The following is a 17,160-nucleotide window of genomic DNA, read 5'->3' as shown; positions in this document are numbered from 1 at the left end:
AGATAGATAGAAAGAAAGAAAGAAAGAAAGATAGAACTCTTCCACCATGAATTCAGGTAGATCAGAATCTTTTGCATGAAAGGCAAGGACATGCCCCACACTGACTTTGAAATAAAAAGCTAACGACTTATGGTTTGATATAATCAGAATCAGTCCAACTGCTTTGACTTATTTCTGTTTCCTTTTATTCATAGAATCCTGGCTATGCTGGGAGGCAGGAATTACCAGAAAATTTGAAAATTCAATTTAGAACTGTTGCAATGATGGTTCCAGACAGACAGGTACTGCTACTACTGTGCCATATTGTCATGCAGTATCATTTTAAATTTAAAGGCCATCACTTTTATATCCCCCAAGCCTCATATACTCTTTAGCCTGGGCTATTTTTTTTTCTCCCCTACTTTTGATTAATTTCATAAATCTATGATTCCATTTCAGATCATCATGAGAGTGAAACTTGCAAGCTGTGGCTTTATTGATAATGTCATTTTGGCTCAGAAATTCTTTGTTCTGTATAAGCTTTGTGAAGAACAGCTTACTAAACAGGTAATATTTCATTCTCTTGTTAGCCATGGGCAAAAGGTGGTCATAGCTAACATAGAGCAGCTCAGTCAGAATCTTTTAAGTAATAAAAATAAACTTGCAAACGAGTTGTGGGATTCAGCCAGTTTGCACCTATTTAGGAGAACCACGTGTTAACTTTCTAAGCAGTTTGAAAAACCAGTTGTTGGAAGAAATCTTCTTTTGTTTTTTCCATTTTACAGGGCTAATCCTGTAAGGAAGGCAGGAAGGAAACATTCTGGTGTTGTTTCTAGCCTAATCTTTATTGGTTCCACCACAAAACCGCGAAGCCCTTATCTGCGCCGACATAAGTGCGGAGGGCAAATCCGTGCCATCCGGAGCGCTAAGGAAAAAGGCGACCCTACCACGATGACATAACCGCGGAGGGCAAATCCACGCCTTCCGAAGCACTCAGCACCCTAAACCTAACCCTAAACCTAACCCTAAACCTAAACCTAACCCTAACCCTAACCCTAACCCTAACCCTAACCCTAACCCTAAACCTAACCCTAAACCTAACCCTAACCCTAAACCTAACCCTAAAGCAAACCCCTAAACCTAATCCTAATCCTTACCTTAATTTAAATCGGCTTTCTGCCGCCGCGCTGTTTTAAAGCGCCCTTCTGTCGCCGCGCTGTTGTCGCGGCGGTGATGACATCGCAGTGATGACATCATGGCTTTAGCGATGCGGTTTTATCACCGCTATTTTGACGAGCGCGGTTTTGTCGTGCCACGATCTTTATTGCCCTACTTACAGAAACTGCCTCTCTGATTAACTCTAATTACATTGTAACAGCTAAGGCAAAGCAGCCATCAACCTGGATGATGTTGAGTTGCCACGCCCACACAGTCACATGACCACCAAGTCACGCCTACCTAGCTGATCATTAGGGCAGAGAACCGGTTGTTAAATTATTTGAATCCCATCACTGCACCATTCCCTTCTCAGAAGATCACCAGCAAGCATGTCCAGTGGTGTCTCAGTACTATATCTAAAAGGGAAGTTTGGAGACTGGATAAAAGTTGTCATGATCATTAGATCCAATAATGGCTTTTTGGAGATGGAAGAACACTGCTTCCATTACGGTTAATGGAACCATACCTTCTTTTTAATCATTTGAGACAATCTTTTTATACATACATATGTATATGCTTGTATTGAAGTACTATGTAATAGAAAATAGATTTTACAGGTTTTCAAATGTTCACAATTTTGTGAATGCCATTACTAAAGAAAGAAAACATGCACAATCTATTGATTCATCTATTTTGTTTTTTAGGTTCATTATGATTTTGGGTTAAGAAATATCCTTTCAGTGCTGAGAACTCTTGGATCACAGAAGAGGGCAAGACCGGATGACAGTGAAATGAGTACTGTTATGAGAGGTCTAAGGGACATGAACCTCTCTAAACTTGTAAGAATTTACCTAGTGTTGGTATTGGTCTGGTTGAAATATTTTTTATAGTATTTTATAGTATAGTATTTTATAGCATAGTATAGTATTTATAGTATTGTTTTGAACTGTGTTTTCAAATGAAAACAATGTGACTCTCTAAAATTATATTTTGACAACTGTCAGTATTTATAAATCAGTTATTCCACTGAATAATTAATGAAAGCATCATTCTCTTTAAGTTAATTATTGCACTTAAGAAAATTTGGAATAATTTATATCTCCAGAAGAAGGCTGATTTTGGGGAAGAAAACATATATCCCCTCTACACAGGGCCATAATTTTAATTTTGATCAGGGAAGCCAGCAGCTAATTTTGGTAAAAGAAGAAAAATGGACAGTAAAATATAATTTAAACTATTCTCTCAATGATATATGAAATGTTGTAAAAGCTATGAATACACTGGAAGCTGTTTAAACTTCCCATTGCTAGAGTAATTAGGAAAATGATTTAGTAAGCTTCTTGTATGCTTCTCTAGAAGTATGTGGCTCTCAGTCTGACTGCGTCCTCTCTTGTGCATGCATATACATATACATATACATATACATATACATATACATATACATATACATATACATATACATATACATATACATATACATATACATATACATATACATATACATATATATATATACACACACACACACACACACATACATACATACATACATACATACATACTTGATTTGCATACAATAAATCAAGCAAATTATACAGAAAGTAATAATATTGAAACCCCACTGAATCCAACAGAATCAGGTTGTTGAAATTTATGCAGTACTTCTGTATAATTTATTGACTTTCATAAATTGTATCTTGTTTGGTCTCTATGATATCATGCTTACAAGAAATATATATTTAAATAATCTGTTGCTGCTCCCTCCCCATGTCAACAATTTCCATTTTAAAACATTTTTTTTGTTATCCAGGTAGATGAAGATGAGCCCTTGTTTCTTAGCCTTATCAATGATCTATTTCCTGGGCTGGTATTGGATAGTAATACTTACGTTGACCTTCAAGCAGCAGTTGCAAATCAGGTTGAGGAAGCAGGACTGGTTAATCATCCTCCTTGGAATCTTAAACTTGTCCAGGTATATCATTACACATTTTAGGTTTTCAGAAGACAATACTATAGAATATAAACTAAATTAATTTAAAAAGTTGCAATGGGAATTTTTCCATCTTTTTTGTGATATTCTTTAATAAATATGTTTGAGAGCCTCTTCTCAAGTAATCCAAATGTAAGACTACATATTTTACATTATGTATGTAGTTATTAATATTCAGGAACCATACCCAAATATAACTTCACTAGAAAGAGATATAACACCCCCTTTCTTCCACTTTCAATAACTTAATGTCTTCAGATAATTTAGCTCTCCCAAAGTAATCAGCCAATGGCCATTTTGGTTGAAAGTTCTGAAAATTGTACTTCAGGAAAAAGTCTGAAGGGGGCAATTGTTAGGAACTCATAGACTCTTTTATGATTTAGCACTATTCAAGATCAGTGTTCTATATTACAGGAATAGTCTATTTATAAATTCCCTTTTAAATTGATGTTACAATGACTTATTATGTATTCTTTTATGGCATTTGGACACAAAGGCCAAAAGCATAGAATGTTGTATACACTTTTGTCTCTATTAAGTATATTGGGATTTTATATATATGTTAGCAGTACCAATGCTATGATTAACTTCACCATTTAGAATTTAGCCTCCCCCACCCACAATGATAGTGAGCTTTTTTCCTAATGCCAGCTCAGGGCCTCTAAAAGTATATGTCCTCTCACCCTTCATGTTTCAGCCCTTCTCTGGAAAAAAATGTGTTTGAAAGCAAGTCTAATAATCCAGATTTATTCCTCTCCTACCACCTCTCCTTCTTTAGTTATATGAAACTTCCAAAGTACGTCATGGGTTGATGACACTTGGACCAAGTGGATCTGGAAAAACAGCAGTTATAACTATATTGATGAGGGCAATGACAGAATGTGGCTATCCTCACAGAGAAATGCGCATGAACCCAAAAGCTATTACAGCTCCTCAGATGTTTGGCAAACTGGATACAGCAACAAATGATTGGACAGATGGAATTTTCTCCACCTTATGGCGAAAAACCCTTAAAGCCAAGAAAGGTACAATAAACCCACTGAAGAGTTTGCTTATATTTTGAAATAAAGAAAATTTTGAAATAAAGTAATAACTAGAAACATAAACACAGAATATCACTTTCCTATTAAAAGTATTCCCTCTATACTGATATTCCCTCTATACTGATATTCCCTCCCCCCTCCCCAAAGGAATTATATCACTTGAACCAAGATAATATGAAAAGTTATACTTTTCTATGATACTATTTTTTTATTTCAGTTTTTAAGGAAAAAATGTACCAATAAAAAAGCTAGTATCTGCACTACCATCATCTCTTGGGTGGATAAAAGACCTGAATGTGATTGGAGCAGGGCTTAAAATGTGCAGCACATACTCAAATTTTAACATTAGATATACCTTACAGAATGATGAAGATGATGATGATGATGAACTTATTAACTGAACAAGAAGTTTTGACTTTTTGTAAACACTTGCTTTTTATTTCCAGGAGAGAATATTTTTCTGATTCTAGATGGCCCTGTAGATGCAATTTGGATTGAAAATCTGAATTCGGTGCTTGATGATAATAAGACTCTCACTTTAGCAAATGGAGATCGGATTCCAATGTCTCCTACTTGCAAGTTGCTCTTTGAAGTGCACAATATTGAAAATGCTTCTCCTGCTACAGTTTCCAGGATGGGTATGGTGTACATCAGTTCTTCTGCCCTAACCTGGAGGCCAATATTGCAGGTATGTTTTCAGAGAAGATTTTTTTTTAAAAAAAAAAATTAAATTATGGGACAGCTGACTAGCATTCTCCTTGGGTTTCCCCCCCACAGGGATGGTTGAAGACTCGTACTCCACAAGAAGCAGATGTATTATTGAGTCTATATGACAAAGCTTTTGAAGCAGCATATACCTACATGAAACTGAATCTTTTTCCAAAAATGGAATTGCTAGAATGTAACTATATAATGCAGGTATATTTTTAATAAATCTAACAAAATCATGCCATATTGCTACTGAAATACACAGAAATCTCATTTTCTTGACAAGGCTATTGGAAAATATGAAGTACATTAAATACAACTTTGCTATGTTCCTTGTAAGTAGCAAAATGTATTATGTGAATCTGCAGTTATTTTCATTTTAGATTGTATTCCAAGTATTCTTACTTCTCTCCTTTTTTCTTCTCTATTTCTTTTTGAAATATTTTCAGTCTATTAATCTTTTGGAAGGCTTGATACCCTCTAAGGAAGAAGGTGGCATTGTATGTCTGGCACATCTTCACAAGTTATTTGTCTTTGGCATAATGTGGAGTTTAGGATCCCTTCTAGAGTTGGATAGCCGGGAGAAGTTGGAAGCTTTCCTGAGAAACCATGAAAGCAAACTGGAGTTGCCAACGTTTGATAAAGGGGAATCACATACAATGTATGAGTATTTTGTCAGTGATTGTGGTAAGTGATAGTGCAATGCTTCTTACGTTTTTAAATAACCCTGATATTTTTAGTATAGTTTAGCAGAGAACATTTTCTTTTTATAGCTTATTTAGCCTATAACATGTAACTTTGGTACTCATCTATAGATCAGAAACCCTCATTTATTTGGATGGTTTCTATTTGTACATTACACATTTTAGTAATTGCTACTGATGAGTCAATTCTGATTTAGTTATTTCATTAACTTTGTTGACTTGTAGGGCATCTCAGTAACTGGATGGCTGGAGGCAACTTAGAATCATGAAGCTAATAACATTTAGCAACAGACAGACAAAAGCCAAATGGTCCTTGGCACAGCACACATTGTGGAGGAAAACAACACAAACCAATTTCCCAACATTTTTTTTTAGAAATAGCTAGATAGTTCCGAGTAGCAAAAGTATACGCCATCAAAGGGCATCCTCCCCAAAGGGGGAAAAATTAGAATCCTTCATTCATGTTCTTCTGTTTTCCTTTACACCCTCACCAGAGACCAGAAAGGTGATAGCTGTTTTCCAAAATAACACTTTGTGTTTACAGGTTATCTCACCACTAGCCTTTCCGGGATTTCATCTGCTTCTAAGGCCTTGGCTTGGTCAATCTGCCTGAAGATTCATCTGACTGAGAAAAAAAAATCAGAAACCTTGATTTCTTCAGGCCTATTGAGCTGCTACTGCATAGAATGTCTAATTTCTTAATAGTTATTTTGATATATAAATATAGTAGTAAAAGAAAATAAATAATTGGTACCGTATTTTCACGACCATAAGCCGCACTGAAAATCCTAAAATTTGATCCAAAATCGGCAGTGCGGCTTATAACCCGGTGCGCTTTATATGTGGAAAAAGATCTCCCAGCTGCTTTGCTCCTCGCGACTGCAATAGATGTCCAGAAGCGGCCCCTGGGGCCAATGGGGACCGGACCCCCAGCTCGACAGCCCCTGTCGCCTCTGGACGTCCACCGCAGCTGTGAGGAGCCGAGGAGAGCGCGGAGAAGAGCGCGCGACGGCCCCCGGCGCTCCGGGAAGCGGGAGAGGCGCGCGGCCCGGCCTCTCCTCCCTGGACGCCGCAGCAGCAGCCCCAAGCGCACCGATCCCCGCGCCCTTCGCATCGGGGCATGCTCTTGCAGCACGCCCCGATGCGAAAAACACAGAGATCGGTGACGTCCAGGGAGGAGAAATCAAACCGCGCGCCTCTCCCGCCTCCCGGAGCGCCAAGAACCGTCGCGCGCTCCCCTCCACACTCTCCTCGGCTCCCCACAACCGCAACAGACGTCCAGAAGCGACAGGGGCCACCGAGCCGGAAATCCAATCCCCACCAGCCCCCACCATCCCCACCAGCGCGCGACGGCCCCCGGCGCTCCGGGAAGTGGGAGAGGCGCGCGGCCCGGCCTCTCCTCCCTGGACGCCGCAGCAGCAGCCCCAAACTCACCGATCCCAGTGCCTTTTGCATCGGGGCGCGCTGCAAGAGCATGCCCCGATGCGAAAAACACAGAGATCGGTGCGCCCGGGGCCGCCGCTGCGACGTCCAGGGAGGAGAAACCAAGCCGCGTGCCCCTCCCAGCCGCCCTCGGCGCCCCCCGGAGCGCCAAGAACCCTCGTGCCGCTCCTCGCGACTGCAACAGATGTCCAGAAGCGTCGGGAAATGTGCGGCTTATAACCCGGTGCGCTTTATATGTGGAAAAAGTTTGAAAAATTAACGTTAATTGATACTGCGGCTTATAATCCGGTGCGGCTTTTGGTCGTGAAAATACGGTATTTTTCTACTGTTCCTAGTAAATGTGTTTTTATTTTCCATTTTCATTTTTGTACAGTCACATATATACTGTGCACAACCGGGGCCATATAACATTAAACAATAAACACAGCCATTCCTCTTGTCAATAATACCCCCCAAAATAGAAACCCAATGTACCTCTTTGACCCTCCATACACCCTTTCTTTCGCCCCCCTCCAACTTTCCATCTTCCCTCCATCATTCCCCTCTACCCTACTTCCCCTCCCCCTCTACCACTCCTCTCTCCCGATACACTCCCTCCCTTCCTTCTCACCCTCCCTCCAATCCTCTCTCCCCCCTCTCTACCCCTCTTTCTTCTATCCCTCTACTCCTCCCTTCGGTGTATTTCTACTATCTATTAATATATTCAGCTTGTCCTATTTTTACACTGGAATTAAAGAGCAACAGTATACAAGTGCAATCGCGTTACTTTAAAATCTGACACATACTATATACCCCCCTCCCCCCTAAGACCCCACCTCCCTTCCCCCCCCCCCGACTTCCCAGAGCCCGTACACGGTATAGATTTTTAACAAACACAGTCTAAAATATATTAAGACAAAGGAAGTAAAAAAAAAAAGGAAGTCAATAACATCTGCGTTGAACTCAGCTTCTTCCTGTTACACTAACTTTGAGCAGTTTAGATTATTCCTAATCTTAAGCATAGGCTATCTGGAATTTCTTAGTCCCATATTTGTTTTGTGTATAGTCAATCCATTTTTTCCAGTCTCGTTTATATCTCTCATTTGAATGGTCTTTAAGATATGCCGATATTTTAGCCATCTCGGCTAGGTTTGTAACTTTCAATGTCCATTCTTGAGTTGTAGGCAAGTCTTCCTTCTTCCAGTATTGCGCCACCAACAGTCTTGCTGCCGTTATTAGGTGCAGAACCAAGTTGGTCTCTACCGCTGTAAAGTCAGTACATATACCTAGTAAAAATAACTGAGGAGTAAACTTTATCCTTCTTTTAAAGATATTTTGCATGATCCACCACATTTTTATCCAAAATGCCTTAACCTTTTGACAAGTCCACCATATATGAAAATATGTAGCATCGAGAGAACCACATCTCCAACATTTAGGCTGTACATTCGGATACATAGAAGCCAGCTTTTTAGGATCTAAATGCCATCTATAAAACATCTTATAAAAATTTTCTCTCAGGTTTTGTGCTTGTGTAAATTTCACATTTCTTACCCATATTCTTTCCCACGTGTCCAACATTATTGGTTCTTCAATATTCTGAGCCCACTTTATCATACAATCTTTAACCAATTCCATTTCCGAATCCATCTGTATTAGTACATTATATATCCTCTTTATATGCATTAAACTTTGATCTCTTATTTGTTTAAACAAATTATCCTCAACTTGGATAAAACCAGTTTTTTGGTCTATTTTCCACCTGGCCTGTAATTGGCCATACTGGAACCATGTTTGAACTACCTTCTCCTCTTTCAATACCTCTAATTTTTCTACTGTTATTGTGTTCCATTTCAGGTGACTGGGACCACTGGAATAAAAAGGTTCAGGAATATATTTATCCAACTGACAGTATTCCTGAGTATTCTTCTATTCTAGTTCCAAATGTAGACAATGTCAGAACACAATTTTTGATGGATACAATAGCAAAGCAACACAAAGTGAGTGCATATTTTATTGGCAAATTGTGTACTAAGGGATGCTACTTTGTCACTGAATATAATGTACGCATTCTGCTAAGATGCCTACTGTACACTAGCTTTGCCTTACAATGTTGGTGAACCTGCCATTCCGATTTCCAAACGATTTGTGAAAATCAATTTGCTTTTTTCACAATTTCTCTCCTAATTTGAAATTTTAGAAGTGGGAGGTGAAATGGACACATTTGTGCTCAATGTCATGCATGTTTAATTATTTGATTTTTCTATTTGTGTCTATATGTTGTTTATTTTGTGTGGAAATATATATACAAATAATTTTCCAATGAATAAGAACACCATTCTTTATCTAGAAAATATTCTTTTCTTTTAATTCTCTTATTTCTTTTTCTTACTTTACAGTCATTCCATTCATCTTCTGTCTCACACCACTCTTTCCACACACCATTCCATGCCAAAATGTTTTTATTAACTATACATATAAGTATATGTATGTGTGTGCGTGCATGTTGCACAGCAGGTGACAGATTTTATCTGTGTTTCTACAACTATCCTAAAGCTCTTTTCTTATGGATGAAATGGTTTTTGCTCCAGGTTCATTGAGCCCCAAATATAAATCAGAAATATAATATATAATTCAACAACAGCAACGTCACATTGCTTTTTTTGTTTAGCCTAAGTGTGTAATATTTTTTGGCAGAAAAAAGTGTGTATATATACATTTATATATTTTATATATATAAAATAAGGATGTGAAAATAATGATGCTAAAATTATTACAGGCAGTATTGCTCATTGGTGAACAAGGAACTGCAAAGACTGTAATGATTAAAGGTTATTTAAAAAAATATGACCCAGAAGAACAGTTATCAAAAAGTTTAAATTTTTCTTCAGCAACAGAACCTGGAATGTTTCAGGTAAACTGTAGATTTTATGAGCTGTTTCTACATCATCTGTTTCTATATAAACTATCTGAAATAAGCTAAAGGAAAGAGACAATTTTGACATTTATTTTTAATACTCCAGCAATGATTATAAATTATTTTAAAGCATGCTTGAATACTTCTAATTGGTTGGCTTAAATTAAAACTCATTACATATATATACAGTATAACACATAATTAAAAATAGCTTCATTTTTATTTACTTGTGTTTATTTCTGTTTTTTAATTATTAAGAGGACAATAGAAAGTTATGTGGACAAGCGGATGGGCAGTACCTATGGACCTCCAGGGGGCAGAAAAATGACCATATTCATTGATGACATTAACATGCCCATTATAAATGAATGGGGAGATCAGGTACAGTTGTAATGTGTCTCTAATTATACAAGTAAGCAATGTTTTGTTAGTAAAAAATGATGCTTTTAAAAAATAAGCTATTTGTGAAAACTTTACCCATGTTAACAATATTTTCTGAGTGTGTTATAAAATTATTAGCACTGCTTAGAAACAGTATTTCAAGAATCAGTCTAGGAAAATGGTGGGCTGATTATAATGTTCTGCCTCAGTGGGGAATAACAGAATATTACAACTGAATAACAACTTCTATCTATTAAATAAGTACATATTCTTAAAGCAGTCAAGTCATGTATTTTTCTTGACATGCTTACAGGACATTTTTAGGCAGTGCAACCCTTGTATGAATCAGGAGTGTCAGGGATATGTAGATTGCATTTTAATGGAGTTCCTGCATATGCAACTGAACTGTGAACTCATATGTATGCAGACAGATGTTGCATTGAGTTTTAAATCTGCAAAGAAGCCAGGAGCTCAGCAATGTGGCATCTTAACTGAATACTCTTTCTTTGATTAAGTGTAAACAATGAAATGGAACTCAGTTTGGGTACAGAAGAATAATGCAGTAAAGAGTGCCCATATTTTATTTTAAAAGTCCCCAAGTTCATTCCTTAACACTAAGATAGTTAGAATTGGGATACTTTTTCCATCATCTGCAAGAGCTATTTTCAAGATGGTCTACGAGTAAGAAACCAAACTCAGTTCATATGCCAGAATGCCCCTGACAACTACGCCATTCTACATGATTGGGGGAGATGAAGCCCCTGGATCTATCATTGTCACACCAGGCTGCCTTTTTCCTTGCTGCAAGATTCAAAGAGCAATAATTTTCTCTTTTTGTGAAAAGAAGAGTTTTGCTCAGAATTCCAAAATGGTCTGTGCCTGAGTACTCAGGAGAAAAGCTTGTAGACCATCATAAATGTAGGGATTCTTACCAGCTATTGTTTGGACAGAGAAGATCAAGTCTTCAAAAATCTACTTGTATGAGCAATGGAGATGGATTCTGAAAAAAGGAGGAGTAGGACTTCAGAAAAAGCAGAAGGAGTTGACAGAGCAGATAGTCAAACTGGTGGCCTGCGGGCCAGATGTGTCACACATAGGACACACCCACACCAACTCTGCAAAGGAGAAAACATCGCAAAACATCACATGACAGCAATCTGATGCGGCGAGTTTGATACCCATGAGATAGTGGATTTCCTGTTCCTGCTGTGGACAGTTCAGAATTAGATAACAAGAATGTTCTTGGTATAAAGGATTAGTGTAGCTGTTATTGTTAATAAAAATGGTCATTTTTGAAATCATTTTCATTTACCATATATACTGTATTAATCCATTTTTGCTATTGAAAGTTAAGATATTTCTTCATCTTGAAATCAAGACACGCCCATGCTACTTTGCATACAATGTAAAGATACACTTTAACCACATTTTGCCGTGTATCTCAAGTAGAATAAAAATATGTGGGGTGTTTTTTCTTTTGAAAGAATGATCTGTTGCTTTTTTAAAAAAATGTGCAGGTAACAAATGAAATAGTGCGTCAGATGATGGAAATGGAAGGGATGTATAGTTTGGATAAACCTGGAGACTTTACTACAATTGTTGATGTGCAGCTTATAGCGGCAATGATTCACCCAGGAGGAGGTCGAAATGACATCCCACAACGCTTAAAGAGGCAGTTTACTGTATTTAACTGTACCCTTCCATCTAATGCCTCCATCGATAAAATATTTGGTACTCTCATTTTTCTGTGGAATTTTAAGTAGAACCCAAAAGATTTCATGCATTTTTTTATCAGTGGATAATCCTTTTCTCTAGAGAAACTAAAGCCATATGTATGTAAGATGTTACATGGAATTAAATTGTTGGACATCGATATTTGATCTAGTTAATTTTAACATTTAATAAATGTAATTTAATTAATTTTATTTTACAAATAATTTTATTGATTACTGATGGGGTGATCTAAAGAATGTTCTCCATCAGAATTAAAAAGAAATACATCTGTACCCAAATGAATGATGTTGCTAAAAGGAAATTACATCATTTTGATTCTCACCCAATCCAAAAATTTGGATGACACATTTTCTAGAACTAATTTTTTCCTACTAATAGCTGAGCTCATTTCAAGGATACTATAATATAGATTCTTCAGCCACAGATGACTGAGAATTCATATTCTTTATATATTTTGCTATGTTTTTGTCCAGTCCCTTGGAGAATTTATATTCTAGGAGGAGTATGTAATACTAGCTTGCCAGAGAGAAACCAGGCAATTTGTTTTTGAGAGTCCTGCCTGGGATGTTTCCACATTATATGAGGGAGCCCTCCTGCTTCTGAAGATAATGCAAATTGAAATCCAATTGGAAGGCTTCTGATTAGGAAAGATTGCAACCAAATTTTAACAACTACAATAAAGCCACAGAGAGAGGAGTTCTATTGTTGCAGGCAAAGGAATAGCACAGACATGAGACAAAACATAAAGAAATATAAAATTATATTGGGTCAGTACCAGGGAAATCAGGAGATACAAGCAGTTCAAATGTGTACAAAGATTTATTGTAAGCCTAAATTTTCTATAGGAATCTGAATTACTAACAGTCAAGGAACTTTAGTAGGAGTTAAGAATAGAAAAGAATTAAAGGTGGGCTTGACTTAGATCTCCTGTGGACATGAAGAGACTCATGGCTGATGGTGCATTTGACCCCCCCTCCCCCAATGTTTTAAATAAATGTCCTGGACAATTCTGAAAACCTCAGACTTTATGAAAATGCCAGACTTGTGTCATAATGAAAAATGATTTCCAAAATGAAGTGCCAACCATCAGAAAGTCCCTTTGCCTAGTTACCATTTAAATCAGTTGAAGCTTGTTAAAAAAGGAGTTCATAAAGAATATGTAAAAAGGGATTCCTCATTAAGATCTTACCTGAGTTTAATCTTATGGAAAGAGAGCAGTGTAGAGTATATCTACAGGAAATTGCAGGAAATATAAATAGCAAAATTTAGTTCTGCATTGCTTGCCATTTGGAGATAAGCCTTGAAATCAACAGGCTTCAGTTTTAAATTTCTCTTAAAGAATTTGGTTTTTTTTTTCCTATTACAAGATAAACTATCACTCGTTGTCATATTTTATCTCACCAGTTCTGTAATTGTGGCCTAATAAGTCCTTTAATTAAGCTATGTGTTTACAACCCTATACAGCTAAGAAAAATTCGGAAAAATTACAAATCCATACACCTGAACTGACTACATGGCACTGATGCAGTAAAACTTTAGATTTAAAGCTGTTCTTATTTGAAAATATTAAAGCTAAAACTGTTCTATTATTTTTCAGGAATAATTGGCAATGGATATTTTCATTCATGTAGAAATTTCAAGGCTGAAATAAGTGATATGATAATGAAATTGGTATCCGCTGGTAGAATATTGTGGCAATGGACTAAGGTATCAGAATCAGTACTTATTAGAAAAAGATTCACTATTTGGAAGTTATGGAAAACAAATCTGTTTTTATATGTTGTAGATGACTAATTTAATCCAATTTTCTTATCTGATTATAAATAGGTAGAAAGTGCCAGAGTAATCTTGTCAGGTGCTAGAAAAATCTAGTTCACTAAGATATAAATACTTATTATGCTTTATGCAGTATTGTAAAATTCTTTATTATCTTCTGTTCTTTATTATTTTTTCTTGCAAGAGTTGGCCTCTTTTTAAATTTTAAAATGAGAACAAGGCCTGTGCCTTACTTTAATTTATGCAAGAAGCCTTATTCATATGGTTGCTCTGGGGAAAAAAATCATGCTAGACAGGGATAGATCTAAAACCAGCCCCACTGTCCCCTAATCAAAATACACAAGTATGTAGTCAAGGAAAATTCACTCAAAAGGAAATTCACAGGTAAGATATATTCCCCATGTACCAACAGTTTAAAACATACTGAATACATTGTACTTGTGCTAGTCTATAAGGAAGATAATTATACATGAGAACCTATGAACATGCTTTTCACTTCTGCATTATGAGAACTTGCACAAATACTGATACATGTATATATATATATATATTTGTTATAGATAAAGATGCTGCCTACGCCATCCAAATTTCATTATATCTTCAACCTGCGGGATCTTTCCAGAATTTGGCAAGGCATGTTAACAATTAAATCAGAAGAATGTACTAGTATTCATACACTTCTGTCTCTATTTAAACATGAATGTACCCGCGTAATTGCTGACAGGTATGACTATTTACTGAAGCATTACAAATAATAAGAGAAGGAATCAGCCACCTTCTAATCCGTTTTCATTCTGAAATCCAGATTCCAAAGATGAATTTGCAATCCCAAAACAAAGCTACAAAAACAAAGCTACAAAGAAATGCTTAAGTGGGATTGCACAAAAGCGAATGTATACCCTGTAGAAGTCATTTTTGCAATTTGTTAGGGGGGAAAAGGGGGTGAATGAGTAGGCAGAGTCTAATGTTTCTATTTTGACTCTGCATTGAAAAATCTGGACATTTTAAGAGATAATTTTTAATTTATCTTTTAAATTATTATTTTTCCTTTCCATCATAGGAAAAATGGTGAGGGACTTCATATGTTGAAGGAATTTTCAACTGTCATCTTCCCCCCTCCATTTTTCCTGTCTCTGTTTCAACTTGGCTAGTACTTCAGAAGGCTGATGTAAGGAGACTTGACATACCAATTTAGGATGTTTTATATCATCACAGAACTGTTAGAGGAGAGCAATAAACCCCATATTTCCAGAAGGTCAGAAATGGAAAAGATAGTGATGGAAGCCGAAGGCCTTTTTCAATATTCTTCCACCTCTGCCCTTTCCAGTTGCCAATCGGTAGCTGTCTTTATGCCACAGACCAATAGGAGGAATTTGAGCTGTTTCTATTTAGACTTTTGTGTCGTGATTAAATTGACACCTACTGGTGCTGAAAGCAAAGGAAAACAAGACTCATAGAACATCTGGGTGGCTTCTTGCCATGTAACAGAAAGTATGTAAAGTTCAGATGTCATGAATACTCTATTTTGGTTTCTCTAAACTGGATTTGGGGTAGGAGTCTAAAGGAACAAATGAACTGCTATTTAGTGATGTGTTTCTGAATTTGATCAAACTCAGTTTTCACACACGAGTAGTTGGAATTCCATTTTGTGATTATTATTTTTTTATGAACAGTGATTCACTGGTCCAGTAGTCCAAGATGAAATAGCCATGGAGGACAGTAACCAGTAATTAAATGGGAGGGTATGTTCCTACCATGGGGAACAGTATCTGGAAGGGAGACATTTTTCTACAATACAGTGAAATGAAGAAAAGTAGAGAAACTAGACAGCACCACTTGATCCATCAGAAGGGTATTTTTTAAGATGTTTGGACTTCAACAGCCAGACTCCTGCATCCAGCAATGAAAAATACTGAGTTAAAGAATATTAATTCTTAAGTTTGGCAGGAAAACACAGATGGACAGCTGAAATTAAGTAGAGGATGGGATTGTTGTCTTTTGTTGTAAAAAGAAGTCTGTATTACAAGATAGTTGATAAGATAACTTTAAACATACTTAAACATATTACTTCCTGATGAAGTATGGCCCTAAATTGTAGTTTTTGCTTCATTCAGATATATATTATCTACCTAGTTCTAAGAAAGATATGAATGTTACTGAAATGATTTTGTTCTCATTTTGTTTACATAGTTATTTAATCCAAAATTAGTGGGAGTTTTGCATTTATAACGACTAAATTTGTTTCTTGCAGATTTATTACCGAAGATGATGAAGAATGGTTTGACCGAAATTTTAGTAGAGTAATTGAAGAACATGTGGATCCAAATTTAGTATCACAAGTTACAGCTGAACCATATTTTGTAGATTTTTTGCGGGATATGCCTGAGCCAACAGGTGAAGAACCAGAAGATTTTGTGTTTGAAGCACCCAAAATTTATGAAACGGTATTTACATAGATTTTGATATTTATATCTTTTCTTGAGTCTAGGATGGGTAATTGCAAAACTGTAAGGAATAATATAAAACTGAAATCCATAGTTGAAAACTGCATGAAGTTTACCCATTACATTCCAGCATAATAAATATTCTGCAATAACGCTCTATAATGTTCAAGATTAGAGCCAATTGTACTTGGTAGTGGTACTTCCAAAGATAGAAAAAGTTCCAGTAAAGGAGTATATTTGTAGTTCAGGATTGAAATGAGGTGTCCTTGGTGCTCTCTAAGCTTGCTTGTTTTCTTGCAAACTTTTTATTATCCTAAATAGGTAACATCATCAATGCTATCTAGTTAGGGGAATTAAATGTTTGTTTTCTTGCAAATAGTTCATTATCCTAACTGGATAACATCATCAGTGCTACTTGGTTAGGGTAATGAAATGTTTTCAAGAAAACAAGCAAGTTCAGAGAACACCAAGGATCCCTCATAGAAAAAGTTCTCCAAAGAGCACCTTTCTATTTATTGGTATATCATGATACAAAGAATTGGTCATCTTTCTCATTTTTTACTAGTAGAAAAATTCTGGCAAACTAAGTTGTCCATGTCCATGGATAATTTAATTTGTGTTATCTGGATGTATAATTGATGTGCCAGCCTCCCAAGTTAGGTTGTAGCCTTAAGTCTTATCTCAAAATCTCTTACAGACAGTTTAGGTTTTTTCTTGCTCATGAACTTGAACTCAAGACCTATTAACACTTAGAAAGACACATAGACACAAATGTTTCCCCACAGACACACATTTTACTGGTCCAGGCAACAACATTTAATAACATGAACTGAGAATATGACTACCACTGGATGTGGGTAGAGCCAAGGTGGTGCAGTGGTTAAATGCAGCACTGCAGGCTACT

The 17,160-nt window shown here is 36.6% G+C and overlaps 1 protein-coding gene across 2 annotated transcripts in view; it reads left to right on the top strand.

Moving 5' to 3' along the window:
- DNAH8 (dynein axonemal heavy chain 8) overlaps nt 1-17,160 on the top strand; it is a 150,109-nt gene that overhangs the window by 69,667 nt on the left and 63,282 nt on the right. For both annotated transcript variants that reach the window (XM_087719122.1, XM_087719121.1), the window contains exons 42-56: nt 195-281; nt 439-546; nt 1,842-1,976; nt 2,948-3,109; nt 3,906-4,152; nt 4,617-4,858; nt 4,948-5,088; nt 5,328-5,565; nt 8,862-9,004; nt 9,784-9,918; nt 10,180-10,302; nt 11,820-12,033; nt 13,634-13,743; nt 14,373-14,536; nt 16,064-16,256. In XM_087719122.1, coding sequence (XP_087575248.1) covers nt 195-281; nt 439-546; nt 1,842-1,976; nt 2,948-3,109; nt 3,906-4,152; nt 4,617-4,858; nt 4,948-5,088; nt 5,328-5,565; nt 8,862-9,004; nt 9,784-9,918; nt 10,180-10,302; nt 11,820-12,033; nt 13,634-13,743; nt 14,373-14,536; nt 16,064-16,256 — 2,442 coding nt within the window. The remainder of the gene's footprint in view (nt 1-194; nt 282-438; nt 547-1,841; nt 1,977-2,947; nt 3,110-3,905; nt 4,153-4,616; nt 4,859-4,947; nt 5,089-5,327; nt 5,566-8,861; nt 9,005-9,783; nt 9,919-10,179; nt 10,303-11,819; nt 12,034-13,633; nt 13,744-14,372; nt 14,537-16,063; nt 16,257-17,160) is intronic.

Source organism: Thamnophis sirtalis, unplaced genomic scaffold (assembly GCF_051295495.1).
Source record: "Thamnophis sirtalis isolate CommonGarterSnake01/CBP01778 unplaced genomic scaffold, rThaSir2_p1.2 scaffold_6, whole genome shotgun sequence".
NCBI classification, from domain to species: domain Eukaryota; kingdom Metazoa; phylum Chordata; class Lepidosauria; order Squamata; family Natricidae; genus Thamnophis; species Thamnophis sirtalis.
Note: the sequence above shows the minus strand (reverse complement) of the source record. Positions and strands in the feature narration are given on the sequence as shown.